Raw genomic sequence first — 18,802 nt, 5'->3', positions numbered from 1 at the left:
TATATTCCATGTTCCGAGAACGCGAAGTTCTTCTCTACCAAGTCCAGTTGTATTCTGTGTGCCAAAGAAGATGAAGTTCTTTCCAATGCACTGAAACTACGCCGTTTTGTTTGCCTCAGCTCACGTCCATTCCATTCGTAGTCTGGTTGATTAGGAAGGGACCTTTGCCAGCATTACGAGATTCAACCGCATGGGTAGCATCCCGCTGCCTATGTAAATGATGTATATGAGGCATCTCAACCTCTTAGGTTAGTTGAACTTGAAAAGTCTCCGGCAAGTAGTCGATAAAAGGGGTTTATCCCCTTAGTAGCTTCATACAGGATTTTCGCAGCTAGATAACCAGCAGGCAATTTCGTATGCAACACCTTAGTACGCCTTTTAGACAAGTTTTACGGTCTGTGATGCGACCATTTTGAGATGGCGTACGTCATTGGGATGTTGATACGGCGTTTGGTATCACGGTGTTGGTCGTTGAACTGTCACGCCGCTTCCCATGGATATCATGAGAATGCAATGATGTTTATATGCTCGTGCAATTTATCGGTGATGAGGTATTGACATGTATTGGGGTTCTCTGTGGTAGAGACAAGGAGTGCTGGTTTTAGTTATGTAGGAAGTAAATATTAATATACCTCCTTCTGTGAATGTGCTGTGATTACGGAGGGGAAACCGATGCAATATTTGAAGCGAAAAGCTTGCCGTAGGTCGAAGCTCACCGAGAGCTCTTGGAGGAAATCACTGAATTCCACGTCGAAGAGCCAAAGGATGAAGGAAAAGAATGAACGAACGGAACGAATGAAGGGAGGGAGAGAAGTGAAGAGTCCGTCGGGAGCAGTAGCAGCAAGCTTAGCAGCTTCAAGTCAGGTTCATCAGCAGCAGCAGCCTGCTTTCCTCTGGGTCAACAATATGCATTGGCATCCTGGGCCATTTACCATCTTCAAGGCCGGTGAGACTAATAGTATGGATGTTACAGAATGTGAGGTTACGGCTGTAACAGATGGTATTCGTCTTATTGTCCCTTGATATGAAGCTGCGTGGAGTTGAGCTGACTCGCTACTTGCATGCATTATCCTCCTAGAAAATTCATCAGTAAAGTAGGTTATGTCATATGGTTTCACTGACGAAGCTGCATGATCTTCGGACCGGAACGTATGCATGATGATCATTAGTGTTGATGCCATCTTGGCTGTCATAGCTTGTGCGTCAGCTATGATAAGTGCGTGTTGAAATTGAGTATTGTTCGAAATCGTCATGCTATTTGTTCCAATATCTCGATGAAGCAGCTTGTATTTGCATTTATGCCATCCTCTTCACGGACGCCAGATATACCCAAAAATTGGGAATGAGTAAAGCGATAAGCGTACTTCCGAGAATTAACTATTTTTGGCAGCGCAGACCTACTTGTTGCTTGACATTGCGCCGCCCTTGATGTCAGGGCTGCAACATGTATGTGGCTTTGTATTCCCGGCAGACTTATGGCCGCAATACGACTTGCAAGAAGGCTGCTTTTTGTTGATGGCGTCATTTATCCTGCGTTTATGGCATGAGCTGGATCGGCGGCATACAAGGTTTGTCGGAGGTTAGATTCATCCTCGACTATTTTTCCATGTTGGATATCCGGCTACAGACTTGTCGATCACATCAGACTACAATCACGTAGAAGATCTTCTTACAATCGACGTCTTATGCCCCCAAGTGTGGCCGACATCCATCTCGGCCGTCGATAGTCCAGCCCGTAATACAATCCGCTTACACCCTCAACACAATAAACTCTATTCTTGCATCCCACACAAATCCGCACTCACAACGAATCTCACGCAACAGCAAACATACTTTCTCCAACGGCCGTCAAGTCCCAGCCGCCAACCAATATTCTTCAGCTCAGGCACAGCTGGAGCAAACACGCGTTACAAAAACGCCCGCTGCCCGACATACCGACAAATGAGGCGGCCCGTGGCGGTCCAGTCAATCCATTGTGTCTTATGCATCTCCAGAGTCAAAAATGCCAACTGTCAGACTTCGGACTCACCAGCTTTTCGCACACTCTGACCGCAATTATGAACCAGCCACCCCTGACATTTATTACAGATTGCTCTGGCACCAGCTGTCTCGATTACAGGGACGTGCGCGGTTAGTCGATTTCCAGCCGTCGCGGATAGCTGGTTCCGAGTTTTTCTTCACAAAAAGGAAAAATGGCTTGGTGGCTGACCACGGCTCGTTTCTTTTGGTAGCGCTTTAGTTGCAATTCGTCCAGCGGCTGGGGAACTTATACGAGGTTTTGCTATGCAATGATTTCAAGCCATCATGCGGATTTGTGTCTTGGATACAGTTCATCCTGCGTCGGGACACGTAATTGCCTTGATGCTTGAGCCGGGATGATATTCATGGCGAGGAGGTTAAAAGAGGCGGTGGTCTGCCCGTCCGGCATCAAAATCGCTGTAGGAAAAAAAGAAATTGGAAAGAAGTGATTTTTTTTTGTCTATCGTTAATATGAAGAGTCCTGGATTACCCTCCATTTGGTCGCTTCTCCTGGCTTCCATACCAGTGACGGCAAGCCCAGCACAGTCTCCCAACAAGAATAACGACCAAATCATAACCGGTCTGTTCGGCTCGCCAACCTCTGAAGCCCAGATTGTTATTCACGATACAAACGGCCGACCATCATGGACATGGAACGTCAGCAGCGGTAAAAACGTGTCCCCCCAGCTTCGACAGTGTCTACACGATGCATGCCGAGGAGGCGGGTGCGCCGTCCCGGAAGTGAAATGGGCAGAGAACGGGCAGAGCGTCCTCGCCATCTACGGCTACGGTGCTATCATCATCAACCATCATCCCGGACGGGCTGACGATAAGCAAATCACCTTTGGGGTGTGTCTCAACCGAGACGGCATGGAGAACTCCCACACCGTGGAACTGCTTCCCGATGGGAAAGTAGCCATCGCCACAACGACGAGCGAATTGACGGGGAATATCAAAATCTTCAACAGATGGGGCTCGCAGCCGTTTTCCCAGCCTACCCAGACACTAGATGGTATTCCTGCCGTGCACGCCCTCCTCTGGGAACCGGACAACAACCTCCTCTGGGCGGCGGGCAATGATAGATCACCACTGGCTCAAGGCTCAACCAGCATCCTCAACTCGTACACCTACCAGAATGGATGGTTCCAAACCACACCCCAGACGAGGGTGATTACGCCCGCCGTGCACCTCACGTCAGAATGGGGCGGCAACACCCCCTGGTGGGATGGCTCGCATGCCATGACGCCTATTCCTAACCAGCGCAAGCTTCTCATCTCGACGGACCTGGATATCCATCTCTACGACATGGACGAGGATACGTTTGTGCATGGGAGTGCGGTGCAGGAGGCGCATCTGCGGGGGTTCCAGGCTCTTGGTGCGAGGGTTGGTATTGATGGTGCGAATCTGCCGAGGTCGGATATCAAGAGTGTTAGTTTTTTGGAGAATGGGCATGGGCTTTATGTGCAGGCTGTTTGGAATGAGACGTATGGGAAGAGTGTGACTGTTCTTACGGGGGGGTCGAGGCGGAGTATTTGGAATCAGATGCTGTATCGGGCGAGGTGGTTTGCCGAAACTGTTTGGTGAGTTTGAGGGATTGGGGTTTGATGGTAGTTTAATGTGGTTTTGTTGGTTATTTTTTATGAATAGTATGGATGAACTTGGCTTTGTAGTGAGGAATGTATGAGTGATGTTGATGTTGTCTGTGTCACACATGTTATTCAATGGCATAGTTGGTCTGACTCGTTCATTCCATTCAAGGGTCAGTCGGAAGATTGGAGTATTATGATAGTGGAAACTGGATCTTTACCCAAAGATTGATGTGTCAATCTGCAGGACTTGTAAGTTGTATTTTGACGGAATTCATACTGAGCAACTATGCTTTCATCGCCAGCATTCGGAAGTACTTTGGTCGTGCTGTAGCTCCATCTCAAAGCATAATATCGTCTTGGCAATTCGTATAGCAGTCTGGGCATGCGGCCGCTTCTTCAACATGACGCGGGCAATGCAAGCAACGTTATGCAGACTGTGGTCGAACCTCTGAGTAGTTTACAGACAATCACGGCTTCGATCCGAGTAAAATGGCCCTGTACCTGACAGACGAACCACAACTGTCTGACAACATAGGCGGCAGTCGAGCATGGAACTGAAGGGAATATCATCCTGAAATTGTTCGTTGGGACGTAGGTCATGAACGAAATTGCCACAGTCCGTGCCATTACAACGCATGACACCCATTAGACTTGCACCACAAATGAATCCGCAGTAACAAAAAGCCCAAGTCAAACAGAAACACAATCGCTTAAACAGTGGTATCTTACGCTCAAACAAGACAAAAATCCTACACAGTTTGCGCCGCAGCCTGCTTCGCTCGCTCACCCTCCCAGCCCTTCTTCCAGCCCTCTTTAAACGACGCCCTAAAGTTGATCTTTGGCATCTTCGGCGTAGCTTCATACTCGGATCGCATTTCGGCCTCTGTGTATTGTCTCCGCCATAGCCGGGAAAGAATCCAGATTTGAAGAAATCCAAAGGCACTGTTGATGTTAGTTTGCACTGCAATACAGAGAACGCACTAGACTCAGTGAACATGTGTGCCACGAGTAAAGCGAAAATCCAAAGCCTGGAAAAGAGCCCAAAGTAAAGTGAAAACTTACAGCGCTGCTGAGCAAGTTGACAGCATAATAGCCCCATTCGTGAACAAGGCTGACCGCTTGGTAAACGGATGACACGGCTTCTTCTCGGATTTCCGACAGCCAGTGTAAGACGTGACGTTCATGTCCCTCTCATCCTTATACGGCTTGACCATAAGAAACAGCACAACGCTGCACGCCAACGCTGCACCCCATAAAAGGATATATATCCCCGTCCACACAAGGTACGACGTAGGTGGTTTGGCCGTAGTAGGCGAAGCAGCCGAGTAGCGCAGACGAAAGAAGAGCGTGAGTATAAACCATACTCCCTAGAAAAGGTCAGCCACCAGAACAAAGCTGCAATACAGGGAGCAATCTTACAAAAGCGAGTGCCGCAATCGCAATCGGCGTCGTGTCAGGCAAAACATCTCTCTTGTCCAGCGTGCCCGCCGCACTGCCCAGGACGAAGAAACTCAGCACGAACTGCAGGATGACGCAAAAGTTTGCTTGCTGATAGCAGTGCCGGATGCTTCCGTATGCTGCCCATTGTGCCTTTTTGGCGACGTCTCGGAGTGTGGTGGTGCGGCGGAGAGGTGTCGCGGACGTTGCTTCTTGATAGTTTGGCGGTTGGGTGGGATAGGAGTGAAGCTCATGGGCGTGGGCTTGCGATTTCTGGTGGTCTTCTAAGAGGGCGATGGAGGCTTCGTTGCTTGTGCGTGGGTGAGCTGGAGTGGTGGACTGGTTTCCTTGCGTCATGGTGAAGGTCGAGTTGGAGGAAGAAGCTTATCGTGGATGAAGGTGAAGTAGCGCTCACGACGCGATGAAGCTGGTGTCAAGTCGAGGTCATGGAGGACACTTGACGCTCAACGCTTGACGATTGCGCAAGGTGAGATTTAAAATGTTGATTGAAATGTCCCATCTTGACTTGAGGGAGCCCAGTCTAGCCGGGGTAGATATGGGTGGTTCAGCCCATGGCATTTTCAACCTTGACTTGATGAAAGGGCCGACTTGGTTGGTCGAGGTGAGGGAGGTTGAGTTCTGAATCTGTAAATTAAGTGTGGCTGAGGCGGATTGGGCTTAGTGCTCTTGCTGCTTTTGCCCGTATTGAAGTTGTCTGGTTGGTCAACCTGCGTCTGTCACCTCTGATGACATTGATGTTATACTGTAATTGTAGGTGATGGGTAGTTAATTACTCGCGACGAAATTATTAGGCAAGATGGTTTCATGCACAACTAGATGAATCATAGTACGAACGTGTTGAAGCCCAAAGTGAAGATGGTAACAAGCCATACGGGATTTTTCTTAGCCTGAAGGGTATCTTCTGGTTCCACTTCTCAGGTCCATCAATGATGTCCGCTTCGGCAGTTGAGCAGTTTCCTCGCCAGCATATGAATACCGAGTACAGAGTGCTCGGTAATTACACTCGACTCATTAAATCTCTGCACTCGATGCATGCTCCAACGGAGGTAATGCGCACGAGAAATCTCCCTCATCAATCCCACCTCCCTTCCCCTCTGAAAACGCCCAGCACAAGTTCCAATCAAGGCCGTTCAGCCTTACAGGGGCTGCACGATACGAAGTACGATGGTGGATCGATCGTAACCCAAAATGGGAATTTGTGTCAAAAAGCAGTGCCGCCTTTAACGTCACGTGTTGTTTGCACAAAGATGAACATGAGGAGGGATGGCCTGTTTAATAATGTATTATAATTGCAGATAATGACTATCTATTTTGATAACGGAGTACGGAGTACCCTTCCGTTCTATGTGGTTGAATCTCATAACGGAAACACTTGGAACATAGAACGGCAGAGCATGCATAGTTCATGTGTCTACGTCTGTCATTATAGGGACGTACATTAACTGCATACTTTCGAGACTTTTTAAGGGTGCTAATGTGAAGCTGGATCTTTGAAGACAAGACAACTAGACGATTTGGCGCGACAAGGTATGGCCAAGGTTGGCTCTTGTCTAACTGGTGATGTGGAGAGCGGAAGATGTAGTGGCACAGTTTAATGCGGGACAGGTCATGAAATGCACAGCAGTTGTACAACTAGACAAGGCGGACAAGGCGGAAGAAGCCATCATTTTATCAGAAGAGGCTCTGCCAGAACGTGGAATGGATCGTGATGGGGATTTGGACTAAATTCAGAGAAGATGTCAGCAACGCTCGAATTTATTCTTGGACGTCTACCTTTGGTCTGGCTAAGGACTTCCCCTTCTACCGGTGCAAGAGACGTGAATCATGTTGGAGGCGAACTTGACTCCATTCTGCCTCATCTGCAGTCTTGTGTACTAAAGACAGAAGAAAGTCCATGTCGGGACACTCGATAACGACTGCCACCCGACCCTTGGAGGCTCCTCCCAGGTATTCGTCATGCATAAGAATGGGGCACGGGGTTACAATGTAAATACTTCACCAAGGCAAATGTGTCAATGGTAAACATAAGGCGCGGGGGAAGCATTTCGCTAATCTGGAACTGAGATGGTCTCTCGCGAATCATCTCAGACGACATTTTGAGCAGTGGATTCCTGGTCGTATCCCGTCAGGGCCGACATCAAACAGCCTTGTCTCATCATTGATGACTTCTCCTAATCCAAGTTATGAACTTCTACAATGATCCGAAGCAGAGCTTCAGCCATGTATAAAAAATGTATTGTTGAGCACAAGTGTGCGGTAAGAACGTCGTGTCACCCTTCTGAGAAGCAATATTTTGAAAAAGAGGAAGTCAGGTGCGCTTTTTCTTTTTTTTTTTTTGCCCTTGGCGCTTTTTCTTGTCAGCGCACCTGCTCAGCCGACCCGTGGCTTTCACGTGAGAAAGTAGAAGAAAGACTGTTTTAATTTACCTTGTGAGTCGCCGATTAATCTAATGCCTCTCCAATTTACGGGAATGGCCGGTGGAGGCCAAGGGTTACAAGTTTAAAGTTGGGACGGTGATTTGGAACTTGACACTTTCGGACAGGCAAAGTGGAGTGGCATAGCAGTAGTGTGTTTTAACTTCTAGATAAGTTTTCTCAATGTGCTTTAGCGTCTGGGTTTATATGTGTCTGGATTGTTTATCCCATGCTGCATGCTTACTCGCACAACATACAGTCTGTGGTAAAACGTATTTACCCACGTCCAAGTATACACTGACACATCTCGATATGTTGAAGCACACACTGCGATATGCGATGCCTTTTACTACCTAGGTAGTTTAAACACTTTTGAACACCCACTGTAGCCCATCAAATGCTTTGCGGCAAGCAACTCATGATGCACAATGGCGGCCCAGTCAATCTCAAAACTCAACATTGAAGCCCTAACACGAAACAATGGCACTCATACCAGAAACAAGGACTGGTTCACAATTTCATGATGCCTAGTCTCATCAGCACTTCAAGGCCACTCACTGAGGCAATTGACATCGAACGCCACCGGCCACGCATCAGACCAGCAACCGGACCTGGCGTGGAGTCTTCAGCGTTGCCAGCATTTTGTTGGGCACAGCTTTTCTGCATGCAAGACGGTCTCCTATTATTCCGGACCGGTTTTATTCTCTAAATATTTGATTACCTGATTGACTTGCAGAACTTTCAGTTCCTCATGGCAGGTGCATGTATTGCATGAGACTCACCACTTTCAGATTGCGCTTCAAGCTGTGCTCACATAGAGATGGCGATAGAGCGCCATGGTTGCAACTGTTTTGTTTCACTCCCTTCGCCCAGGGCCCTGTGTCTGTGATCTGACAGATTGTGAGACCGTAACATCGCCTGGGATGCTGTGGAACTGTATTGAAAGGCTCAATTGCGTTGGCTTATATTACCAAGGAGCGGGGACTTGCCGAACACAATAGAAGCAAGAAATCATCTGACGGTAGTTGTCAGTCTGAGAGCTGTGGCTCTGTTTCCTCAAGTATTGGCCTCTTGGCACTTTTGTAAGTGATGGGTATCGTACGAATGTTGATGTCTCTCCGTCTTCAAGAAACCTGTTTGTTTCCGGAAGACCTATTCAACCCATCCGATAGGCAAAATGGCATTGCTTCAAGCAACAGAAAACCTGAGTACCCTCCCAGACAAGAACAACCCATGAAATACTATTCCGTTCCTGATGAGTGTCACGACCACTCCAATAGCATACGGATCCCATAAGCTCATGCCATGAATGGTAGGATGGACAGGTATGGCCAGTTTTAAAGGTCAAAACAACGATATCTTCCCAATCACACCAGTCAAACCCCTACAGAAGTTCTGGTGGTGGCGCCAGATGTGTTACTAGGCGTTTCGAAAGGCTGCCGTTCGAACAAGATGCAAGCAGAGTACATGGACGTCTGTGTCAAAGGTTGAGCTTGTAAGCGAGTAGAAGGTAACTTGGCAAATGCGAAGGTTGACAACCTCGTGTTGGCAAGAGAAGAAAACAGTTATTCGCGCTTCTATGATTCACATTCCAATAAAGACAGGCAAAAACTCAACATTGTTCTCCTCTTTTGTGTTTGCCTACATGTACCAGTAAGCGACTGCCTTGCACAAACGATCCCCGTTGGCTCGGCGGGGTGCACTCCCGAAACAAATTGGTAGGACATGCAGGATTGCCCACTTGTACTAATTAACCCCTCACAATGTACGCAGCCATCAACAGAAAAGACTGATGAATTATGATTCTTCGTGACATCTTAAAACCCTGCCTAAATGAGAATGCTTTTGCGACTTTTGATTTGCCGCTTCCGGATTTACGATGATGAAGACCACGCTAATCCCTTCCTGGACACGGGACCACCCACAATAAACCCACCAAACGCGTGGGCTGCGCAAGCACTAGTGACCTGCGTCAACATTTGAACACTGACGGCAAGAGCTACGGGTCCACTCCTGCCTTTTCATCCAACCGCCTGCGCCAGAGCTGTCAATTGTCAGGCACAATTGCGATCAATGCAGTCTACATATGTACGGAGCAGTCAAGTGGCTTTCGTATACGGATGCATCACCTCAACACCTCGTACCACGACGTCGACCGGCCTCGACCCATGTTGTTCCAAGTCTGGCATTTACCTGAATCACTCGCTTACATGGTTTAATTCCTCGCCTTTCCTCCGATGTTCTCTGCAAACCAACCTTGATAGCCATCTGGCGACCTTACCTACGAGTTTCGTCATCACCGTCCCATCTTCCTGCGAACCCCTCCACCAGCTGATGAAGCAACACGTCAACACCATCTAGCAGCCCAATAACCACAATCTCTGGGCGAATCTGCATCTGAACATCCATTCGGCCTCATTTTGTCTGTCAAACGTTCTCAGCGCGCGGAAACACGGACAAGATGTGGCCATTCACAAAATGCGGCAACGACGCCTGCACCGCCCGTAACCCGAATACCCTCGACACCAAGGCGCTGGTCGCTCTGCTCCCTTTCGCAGCGGCTTTTATCATCGTTGATATCCTCGTTGTCCGATACGTGTTCCCCAAACTGAGCCGCGCGCACGACGAATATCGCGACGGCGAAGACCACTACCTCCCCGCGCATGCGCCGCCAGCGTTGCGACAAGCCCACGCAGAGCACGGCAGCAAGAGCTGGAAACGACGAGGCGCGGCGTGGACATTTGGCGCTACAGTTGCTCTAGCTTCTACGCTGGGCTTGCTCATTCTAGCTGAAATATTGGAGGCTGTTGATCCGGTGGCGAAGAATCTGGCTTTGCATGTCACTGTGCCGTCGCTGCTCTTCCTTCTGATTGTGTTGGTCCCCTGGCTACAATGTCGAGCCATCATCACCAGCGCGGGATGGAGCTTCCAACGTACGGCCAAGGGCTCAATCCCCAAGATGGCTTGGTCCCTACAGCTTGTGCTTTTCGGCGCATGGCTATTCACATTCTGGTCTGTCGGGAACACGGTACCAGAATCAGCTACCAAGGACCTGTACGAGAGAGGCATGAAGCGCAGCTACTCTGAGATTTTGACAAAGGAGTGTCTCGAGAGGGTAGGCGTAGTGGGTATTTGCCTAATGGCTCTATTAGCCGGATTTGCGTCCGTATCTACGCCTTGGCATACCTTTATAGATGCGTCAACACGCAAGAAGCGGCCGGTTACGGAGGCTGATGTTAACCGAAAGCAAGCTGGGTTGGAAGCAACCAGCGAAATGCTCGTCACGAAGCGCCATCGGCTTCAGCAGCTGGAAAGGAAAGCGTCGGATCCAGCTACTGCTGCCAAGAGCTCATCCGGTCTGGTAGGCAAAATGTTGGGCACGTTCCGGGGAATATCAAATGACGAGGCTGAGATGCGGGCACTAAGACTCGATATTTCCGGTTTGGAAACCATGGAAGCCAATCTTGCTTCTAACCTATCTCTAATGCAGAACCACCGCGCTGCCACCGTTCGAGCCTCCACAACATGCGGTCAAATCATGTTGGTGCCGTCTTATGTCTTTGCCGGGTACTGCGTCTATCGCATCCTCGCCACCACACTCACCACGTTTCGACGATTTCACTCCCCGTCCGCCAGCTTCGCCAACAGCGATCCCATCAACCGATTCCTCGGTCTCATGGCGCGCCACTGGGACCCCAAGCTCGACCAACTCGCGTGGGCACGAACAATCAGCTTCGCCTTGAGCGGAGTCATCCTCCTAGCCAGTGCGAACAGCGTCGTCCAGACATTCCACCTCTTTGCCAAATGGACACCAGGCCTCCTGCGACACGCACAAGCAAACCTCGCCTTAACAATTGGACAAATCACCGCCACATATGTCATCTCAGCGTCCCTCTTGTTAAGAAGTCAATTGCCTGCCAAGGCGGGAGGCGCCGTGACTGGCGTTCTCCAAGGGGCATTGAGTCCATCGTTTGTGGACCACTGGTTCGAGACGTGGTTTCTGCTGGGGAGCGTGTTGACGACCTTGGGAATATGGCTGGGACGAAAGTTGTCAAGAGGCTTTGACGATGACTGGGATGATTATGGTATGGAAGAGATGGGAGCAAAGCGGTCGTAGCAGTCATCATTGTGTGTATTTTGTCTCTGGAAGGCATTCTTGTGTATAATATTGGAGTTGAGCCTTCACCATCTACCCATTCATCATGTATCTAAGCTTCGTTCTTCTGTAAATATCACCAACTTGCCACCCATCTCGTGCTCCCAACCACCATCCCACCTAGATCCAACCACAAGTTTTCCATCACGGCCCCTTGTCAGCCTTCCCCGGAAACCTCATCATCAACCTCCTCCCCTCCCTCTCCGCATACAGCCTAAACCCCTCCAACACCGTCCTCCAAACCCCCTCGCTCACAAACCCAATCTCCTCCCCGTCCATCCACCTGCCCCCTTTAACCTCCTCCTCCGTCGCCCACGCCCACCGATCGTGCTCCCCGTCCCTCACCCTCACGCTCGCATCGTCGTCCAAGTCCTCATGCACGTCCACCACGACCGTCACCTTCCCCCACGTCTGGCCCGTCTCCAGAAACGACACCGTCCGCGCATCGTCACCCTCGTTCTTGGCGCCCTCCTCCGCCGCCGATATACCTAGGTTGGAGAGCGTGTGGGGGATGGTGTCCAGCATGCCGACGGGGTAGAGGATCGTTTTGGCAGTCAGGCCAGTCTCCTCGTGGAGTTCGCGGACCGCCCCGGCGAGGAGGGACGCGTCTTTGCGGTCGGAGGTTGAGCCGCCGGGGGTTTCCCACTTGGATGGGTAGGAGTCTGTTGGGGCGCGGCGCAGGAGGAGGACTTGCGGGGGGGAGGTGGGAGAGGGGCGGAAGAGCATTGCTGAGGCCATGAGGCGGGAGATGTGGGGGTGGGATTGGAGGAAGGTTGAGGGGGGGAGGGAGAGGGATGAGGGGATGGAGGGGGATGTTGTGAATGTCATGGTGATGTTTGTGTGGTGTTGAGTTGTGGTTTGGAAAGAAGGGTGGGGTTGCGGCTAGGATATACGATCTGGTAGTGGTGTGATATGGATGACTGGAAATCGGAAGATTGAGAAATGGCATTGAATGGATTCCACGCCCTGTAGGTCACGAGTAGTTATATGTGAATTATTAGGTGCCTAATAGGCAACAGAAAGCAACTACGTCATACGTATCAACCACATCTCCATCATTCACCCTCACTCAGAAACCATCACCAGAAACTCAACTTCTCATAAAATATATTACCAAATCAAACGCACTAGCACCGCAAGATTCTCCCATATTCAGTCCCACCACGCCCCTAATCACTCCATCCATCCACATTGACTTTCAACCTCGCTTCTCCCTTTTTCTCTCCCAGAAATCGCCATGCATTTGTCATCAAAGCTTCATAATTCATGTTTTCATAGCATGCATCCGTGACCAAACACTGCGGTGAAAGATGGGAAAACACGAAAAATGGCAGCACGCCGGGGGAAAAACAAAAACTTTCTTTCAGTTTTTTTCTGGACGCTAGGCAGGTTGGGGGGAAAGTAGAAAATAGCTTCATGTATCCCAGAAATGATTGAAAAAAAAGAAGTCTGAAAGATGCTTCATATCCTCGTGAGATATAATTCATCAAACCTCCCCGTCTTCAAGTCGTCATTCCTGGAGAGAGAGAAAAATAGCAGACACGAGGTAGGCTGAAAGCAAATAGATAATAGGACTGGGATCCATGGGCGGCTATCTTGCGACGGCATCTATAGTCGTTAAATGAAAAACGGGGGGAAAGGAGGTAAATCGAGGAATAAAGAAAAAACTGAGGGAGGCGTGACTAGAATGTACAATCTCATTGCTTTTAGGTTGTCTCTTTCCCAATTACGCCTACGGGCGTCCCGGACGTCCCTTTTTGTTTGGCACTGTCGTCCATCCGTCCTCATCAACTGTCGTGGCCTCGCCGTCCCCTGCCCCCTGGGCAGCGGAAGCTTGCTGGGCTGGTGCTCCGTTGGCACGGTGTCCTCCTCGGCCTTCGTTGCGAGGTCCTCGGGCTGCGCCACCGCGTCCACCTCGAGAATTGCCTGGACCGCCGCGAGGGGCGCGCTGCTCGTTGGAAGCAGATCTCCAGTTGCCCGATTCAGTGGCCCTCGACTTGGGCTGTTCCTTGGGTTCCCGAGGCTCCCGGCTTCGGGGGGCTCCCTTTTGTTCCGTAGAGGCCCCGTTTTGCTTCTCCTCAGCCTCGTTCTCGGCTGGTTTGGCGGCTTCTTCCTTGGCAGCTTCCTCAGCCTGTGCAGCAGCTGCTGCTGCGGCCTCCTCCTTCTCTGCGGCGGCCTGCTTAGCAAGTTTTCGTTCCTCCTTGGCCTTCTCGTCGGCTTCACGCTTCTCGCGGATGGCAATCTGTCGCTTCTCCTCGATTTCTTGCTCGCGGGCGGCGGTGTTGATGGGTCGAGCAGCTCCGAAGGGGCTTGCTTTGGCGTCACCGCTTGGCGTGGTGGCAGCAGCATCAGTGGCCTCAGAAACAGTTCGCTTCTGCAGGTTCAGGCGTGGACGACCACCTTGGGCGGGAGCAGGTGCAGTGGGAGAGGCAGGGCTCTCCGTCTCTTCCTGAGGCTTGGGGGCATCAGGGCGCATGTTGGAACGCCATTGGAAATCTTTTTCGGCGGCAGTAGGAGCACGCTCAGGCTGCTCTCGTCGAGGAGGTCGGGAACCATCTTGTCGTCCCTCGCCCCAAGAGGCAGACCCTTGGCGAGATCCGCGGTGAGACTCACCACGCTCGCCCAGACCCTCGGGAGCGGGACGGGTTCGGCTACCATCACGAGGTCCAGGGCCACCTTCTTGAGGTGGCAGAGGAGCAAGAGGTCCGCGTCGTTCCCAGTTCATCTCACGAGGAGCACGGGGTTCAGCGGCAGGGTCACGGGGAGGGCGACGCTCACGCTCACCACCAAAGTCAGAACCAGGGCCGGCACGACGCCCAGGCAAGTCTGGAAGAGGTCCCTTGCGAGTCCAGTCGCTCAGGTCGCGCGAGGATTCGCCACCGCGGCTATCACCACCACGAGCTACATGTTGTCAGTATGCGAAATATTTGCCTCATAAAAGGGCCAAGAGGAGCAACGTACGAGGGTCAGCAATCTTGATCTTGATCATTCGTCCGTTGAAGGACTGTCCGTCAAGAGTCAAAGCCTTCTTGAGTCCTTCGAGATCGCCAAACTCAACATATCCGAAACCCTTGGGACGCTGCATCTCGCGGTCCTCAATGATACGAACGCTGACAACCTCGCAGCCCTCGAAAAATTCGGTGACGCTCTCGTTGGTAGCGTCATAGGCAAGATTGCCGAGATGGGCAGTGAAAGGGGGCTTGTCGGGAAGCTTCTGGGGAAGGTTCTCACGGACTGAGGAGTAACCTAGGTTGGGGGTCAGCAGCGAACGTGAGACAAGCATATCTGTTGAGGACTCACCTCGATCCTGCCAATTCGACATGCCAGTGCTGCCACCGCCAAAGCGAGGTCGGTCGCTGGGGGGAAGAGGCTGAGTGCCTAATTCACAGATAGTCATTAATATCAGAGTGTCACGTCGCAACTTGTCGATGGTCTATCCATACCAGTAACTACAAGCGAGAGGGTTAGTGAGTGTCGTCTTGCGGAATTGCCACGTTGTCGAACATCCAAACTCACCATAAGTTTCCTCAACCTCATCGGCCCAAGAGCCTCCTCCAAAGCCTATTCAAGGTATTAGCAACGCGAATACGACACGATATCAGACCCAAGGTGGTCGGTGGCGGGGTTTCGTGATAGCCCCGCGACTAGTAACGCACCACTATCAGTCAGAAAGTCCCCCAGGGACATTTTCTGCTGTTCCTTCTTTTTGGGAGCTGAAGACAAGAAATAAAATCGTCAGCCATGTTCTGCATTGGTCGATGAATCCATCTCTGGTATTTCGCGGCAGGGCATACCCATGATTGCGGCGTGGGCGGCTACGCGCAACGGAGTCAAGGACCGATGCGCGCAGAAGTAAAAAAGTCGAGAGGCGAAGAGCCGAACCAAGCAGCTCTCTTCCTCGTGAAGCGGGCGAAACGGGCGACGGACGATGTCGTTCCTCTCGAAGAAGGGAAAATTTTCTTTTTTTGGTCCAAAGCCGGGGATTGGCGCGGGATCCGAACGATCGCGATAGTTGACAAGAAGACCCCGACGAGCGTTGCCGTGTCTGGGGTTGTTTCGAGTCGAAATTTGCTCGAGCGTGGAAAAAATGCTGGAGTATGTGAGGGTTGCCTCAATTTTCGCCAGGCCAGGGAGTGGGAGAAGCTAGTCCTATTTAGGGCTAGTGCAGTTGTGCCGATGTGCGGCTTGACATGGGCGGCTTGAGGGGCGGACGAATTGACTTGACAGTCTTTGGGCTTTGACCGAGCTCCTATTGGGCTGTCTTGGGGGTATTGGAGACTGACCTACAGTGAATGGTTGCCCTGTAATTCATGTCAAACCGATCAAGTGCAGTCCGGTTCACCGTGGTTAGCTGTTCAGCCAACCAGACCACGTCTTGGCTTGTGCGTCCCAGCTTGTCGAGACCCACTTCTAACCACTTGACCGAGATCAATGGTCAATGATGGATCTTGAAAGTTTGCGATATCACAGTATCGAGAAATAAGAGTAAGTTAAGTGTGACGACACAGAGCAACTGATGCTCACAGCTGCAAAGTGGGGAGAACCAAAATTATCCTTTTCGTCTGACAAACTTCACTGGCCCTTCAAACAGCCGCGAGGGGGGCTGTTCAGGGCCGTTGTCTTTTGTCCCGACGGGATTCCCCTAAAATCTTCACGATGGCATCAAACGGCGACGATGGACCTACAAACACGCAACGCCGGCCGCAACGCCCAGGCTTCTTACCACCTGGGCTTGTAGAGCTTGTTGTGCCGCCGCTTAAAGTAGGCGTCTACTCAGGTATGTCGAAACTCCTCTCACTCGCCACTCTGCTTTACGTCACATGGACTAATATACCACACAGGCACAGCCGGTGTTTTGGCCGGAGTCGGGGGAGCCATTGCCAGAGACACAAGCCCTGTTGTCAGTGGTGTGTTTTCCGGGGTACAATGGTTCATGCTGGGCAGCAGCTACTGGTGTAAGGCTTGAGATTGCTTGGTTATCTTGCCCCAAACAAGAGTTCATTGTATTGACACCTATCATGACAGTCACTAGATCTGTCGGCATTAAAGTATACGGGGGCGAAGACAAAATGACATCGATAGACAAAGTCGGCGTGAGCGGCTTGGCTGGGTCTACTGCCGGTGCCGTGGCAGGATTGGCTCGTAAGTATTCCTATAGGATTCCCTGCCAGATGTCTGAAGCGACCTGGTCTGACTGATGACTATTCACAGGAGGTCCTTCGAGACTTTTACCGGCAATGGTGATATGGGGATTAGTGGGAGCAGGTGGACAAGCAATTGCCAACAGCGCTTTTGCCTCGCAAGCAAGCAAAAACAACGACGGAAGCAGTTGGTTATCGAAACTAAGCCCGTTGAAGAGGTTGACAGATGAGGAGTATATCGATATGATGAAGGAGAAAATCCTGAAAGTAGATGTGGACATTGCCCTAATTGACGACCGAATCGCGGAACTCAAGGCAGCAGATAAGGCAAACGGGTTGGAAAGGCAGATCGAGAATACCCCGCGGCGATGATGCATCTGCAGGAGTGAGGATACGGGAATTATGGAGGTTGGATATACATCAATCGAAACATGGCATAAGGTTGGTATGCTTTTCACTTGTAATGTACGATAAGGGGCGTTCATGCAGAGCGTCAATGTGACGAGAGTGCTGAATAGATCATGGCATCATGCGGCAGAGTAAACCATAGTTGACATCTCAGGCGGCTGCTGACATCAAGCAACTCGAGGCGTTTCGCCATTCAATGTTATCTTGCGCTTTGCCGAAGCTTATTCCGTAGTCTTCCGACCCTCACCCAGCCTGGATTGGCTGCCTTTAAGCTTGAGCTACGACTTGCATTGGGAGGTGACGCAGAACGGCACCACAACCGCATGAGAAATACTCATGTGGCCATATGAGGAAGGATAGAGTTGTCGCCATCAATAGATTTCCCATGTTCTCGCGTTACATTACCGACGCCACGCATTGATCTTTGGGGAATTCATCCTTAAGCGGGGAAAAGCGCTGTAGGGTAGCAATGCTATTTCTCGTTCAATTGGTGAAACAGGAGATCCATTCAAGACTCATGGAGGATTTTGTGCGGTCAGACACGCGCTAGCGATGCAACCACTCTCGGGCGGCGCCTCGCTATCAAAGTTGGAATTGAGCCTCGCCTGCAAAGCCAGCACACAATCGCGCCAAAAGAGATCAACACGGGAGAGCGCCCCAACGTTTGACAGTGGAATCAAACTTGACCAGGCACTACCTCCAAATCTAGTTGCCCATCATGACAACCAGGCAGCATGACTTGTGCCATGATAATTCTTGATTGTATTGACCTTTTGAAATACACTGAACACAAGCCACGCGGCCTCACAGCGCATTGTAGGTGACGCTTCATAGCCAAACAAATCCGGTCGGATGCCGCGACACTGCTGCTATTCGCGGTGGATTCGATAACAACTGCACACGACAAATGGTGGCTCTGCCGGCACCACTAGGACATGGATCATGGTCCCGCTGACTGGCATGTTGCCATGCTGTCAAGAATGGTCTGGTTTGATTTGATGAGGCCTCCTTCAGTGACGTTCCCACCAGACCTGATTTACCCTGGCAAAACACACCGAGATTGTGGTGAGTGAGACGTGTGAAATAACCTGCACTTATCGTATGGAGAACGTCGTACCGGCCCTGTATCCGGGCGGCGGGTATATGCCTGCCAGGACGGTTTGATGTTATTACCCGTGGTTTTTTTTGATGGAACCCAGCAATTTGGATGAACACCCACCAAACTCCCAGTTCACCAGTCCGGCACGGAAACATCCATGACGAGGACGTGACGCAACTCGCTTAGCTCAGTTGTTCCTTGCTTTGCGCTGCTGTAACCCTGTCCCCAAACTTGCTAGACCCTGCCCAGTACCAGAGGTACGGAGTAAAGGTATGCTGTGTCATTGCTGGCGACTGGCGACACGAGTGGGCAAAAGCGTGTGAGCGCAGAATGCTGGACAAAGGCACAGAGGATACGTGACTGTTATTTTCGGTCCTCACCGCCGGTAGAGACACAAAAAAAGACAAAGGCACACGAAACGTCAAGCTAAAACTTTAAGGTGCTCGCGTGGTCTGGTCTGCAGATCGTCTCGTGGTCCTGTCGACTTTGGCTGAGACGTCCTGCGTTGGTAGGTTGTG

General features: G+C 50.9%; 6 protein-coding genes across 6 annotated transcripts; 3 read left to right on the top strand and 3 right to left on the bottom strand.

The window, feature by feature from the left end:
- Positions 1-2,490: 2,490 nt before the first annotated feature.
- VFPPC_06978 (hypothetical protein) lies at positions 2,491-3,603 on the top strand (the record flags this gene model as incomplete). The annotated part of the gene is made up of 1 exon (XM_018285917.1): positions 2,491-3,603. One exon carries the CDS (start codon positions 2,491-2,493, stop codon positions 3,601-3,603), a length of 1,113 nt encoding a protein of 370 aa, XP_018140099.1.
- A 754-nt stretch (positions 3,604-4,357) lies between these two features.
- On the bottom strand, positions 4,358-5,402 carry VFPPC_06977 (membrane-associating domain-containing protein; the record flags this gene model as incomplete). The annotated part of the gene is made up of 3 exons (XM_018285916.1): positions 4,358-4,550; positions 4,671-4,975; positions 5,028-5,402. 3 exons carry the CDS (start codon positions 5,400-5,402, stop codon positions 4,358-4,360), a joined length of 873 nt encoding a protein of 290 aa, XP_018140100.1.
- Positions 5,403-9,941: 4,539 nt separating this feature from the next.
- Positions 9,942-11,597, top strand: VFPPC_14137 (G protein-coupled receptor; the record flags this gene model as incomplete). Its single annotated transcript, XM_018291907.1, has 1 exon — positions 9,942-11,597. The coding sequence occupies one exon, from the start codon at positions 9,942-9,944 to the stop codon at positions 11,595-11,597; it is 1,656 nt and encodes a 551-aa protein (XP_018140101.1).
- Positions 11,598-11,780: 183 nt separating this feature from the next.
- VFPPC_06974 (NUDIX domain-containing protein) lies at positions 11,781-12,464 on the bottom strand (the record flags this gene model as incomplete). The annotated part of the gene is made up of 1 exon (XM_018285915.1): positions 11,781-12,464. The coding sequence occupies one exon, from the start codon at positions 12,462-12,464 to the stop codon at positions 11,781-11,783; it is 684 nt and encodes a 227-aa protein (XP_018140102.1).
- A 904-nt stretch (positions 12,465-13,368) lies between these two features.
- VFPPC_06973 (RNA recognition motif containing protein) lies at positions 13,369-15,323 on the bottom strand (the record flags this gene model as incomplete). Its single annotated transcript, XM_018285914.1, has 6 exons — positions 13,369-14,537; positions 14,598-14,882; positions 14,937-15,014; positions 15,080-15,085; positions 15,153-15,197; positions 15,293-15,323. 6 exons carry the CDS (start codon positions 15,321-15,323, stop codon positions 13,369-13,371), a joined length of 1,614 nt encoding a protein of 537 aa, XP_018140103.1.
- Positions 15,324-16,292: 969 nt separating this feature from the next.
- VFPPC_06972 (beta-ketoacyl synthase) lies at positions 16,293-17,149 on the top strand (the record flags this gene model as incomplete). Its single annotated transcript, XM_018285913.1, has 4 exons — positions 16,293-16,413; positions 16,478-16,591; positions 16,662-16,778; positions 16,848-17,149. The coding sequence occupies 4 exons, from the start codon at positions 16,293-16,295 to the stop codon at positions 17,147-17,149; spliced, it is 654 nt and encodes a 217-aa protein (XP_018140104.1).
- Between the last annotated feature and the right edge of the window lie 1,653 nt (positions 17,150-18,802).

The sequence above is a fragment of the Pochonia chlamydosporia genome, chromosome 7 (assembly GCF_001653235.2).
Source record: "Pochonia chlamydosporia 170 chromosome 7, whole genome shotgun sequence".
Taxonomy (NCBI): Eukaryota; Fungi; Ascomycota; class Sordariomycetes; order Hypocreales; family Clavicipitaceae; genus Pochonia; species Pochonia chlamydosporia.
This window is presented reverse-complemented; position numbering and strand designations above follow the sequence as displayed.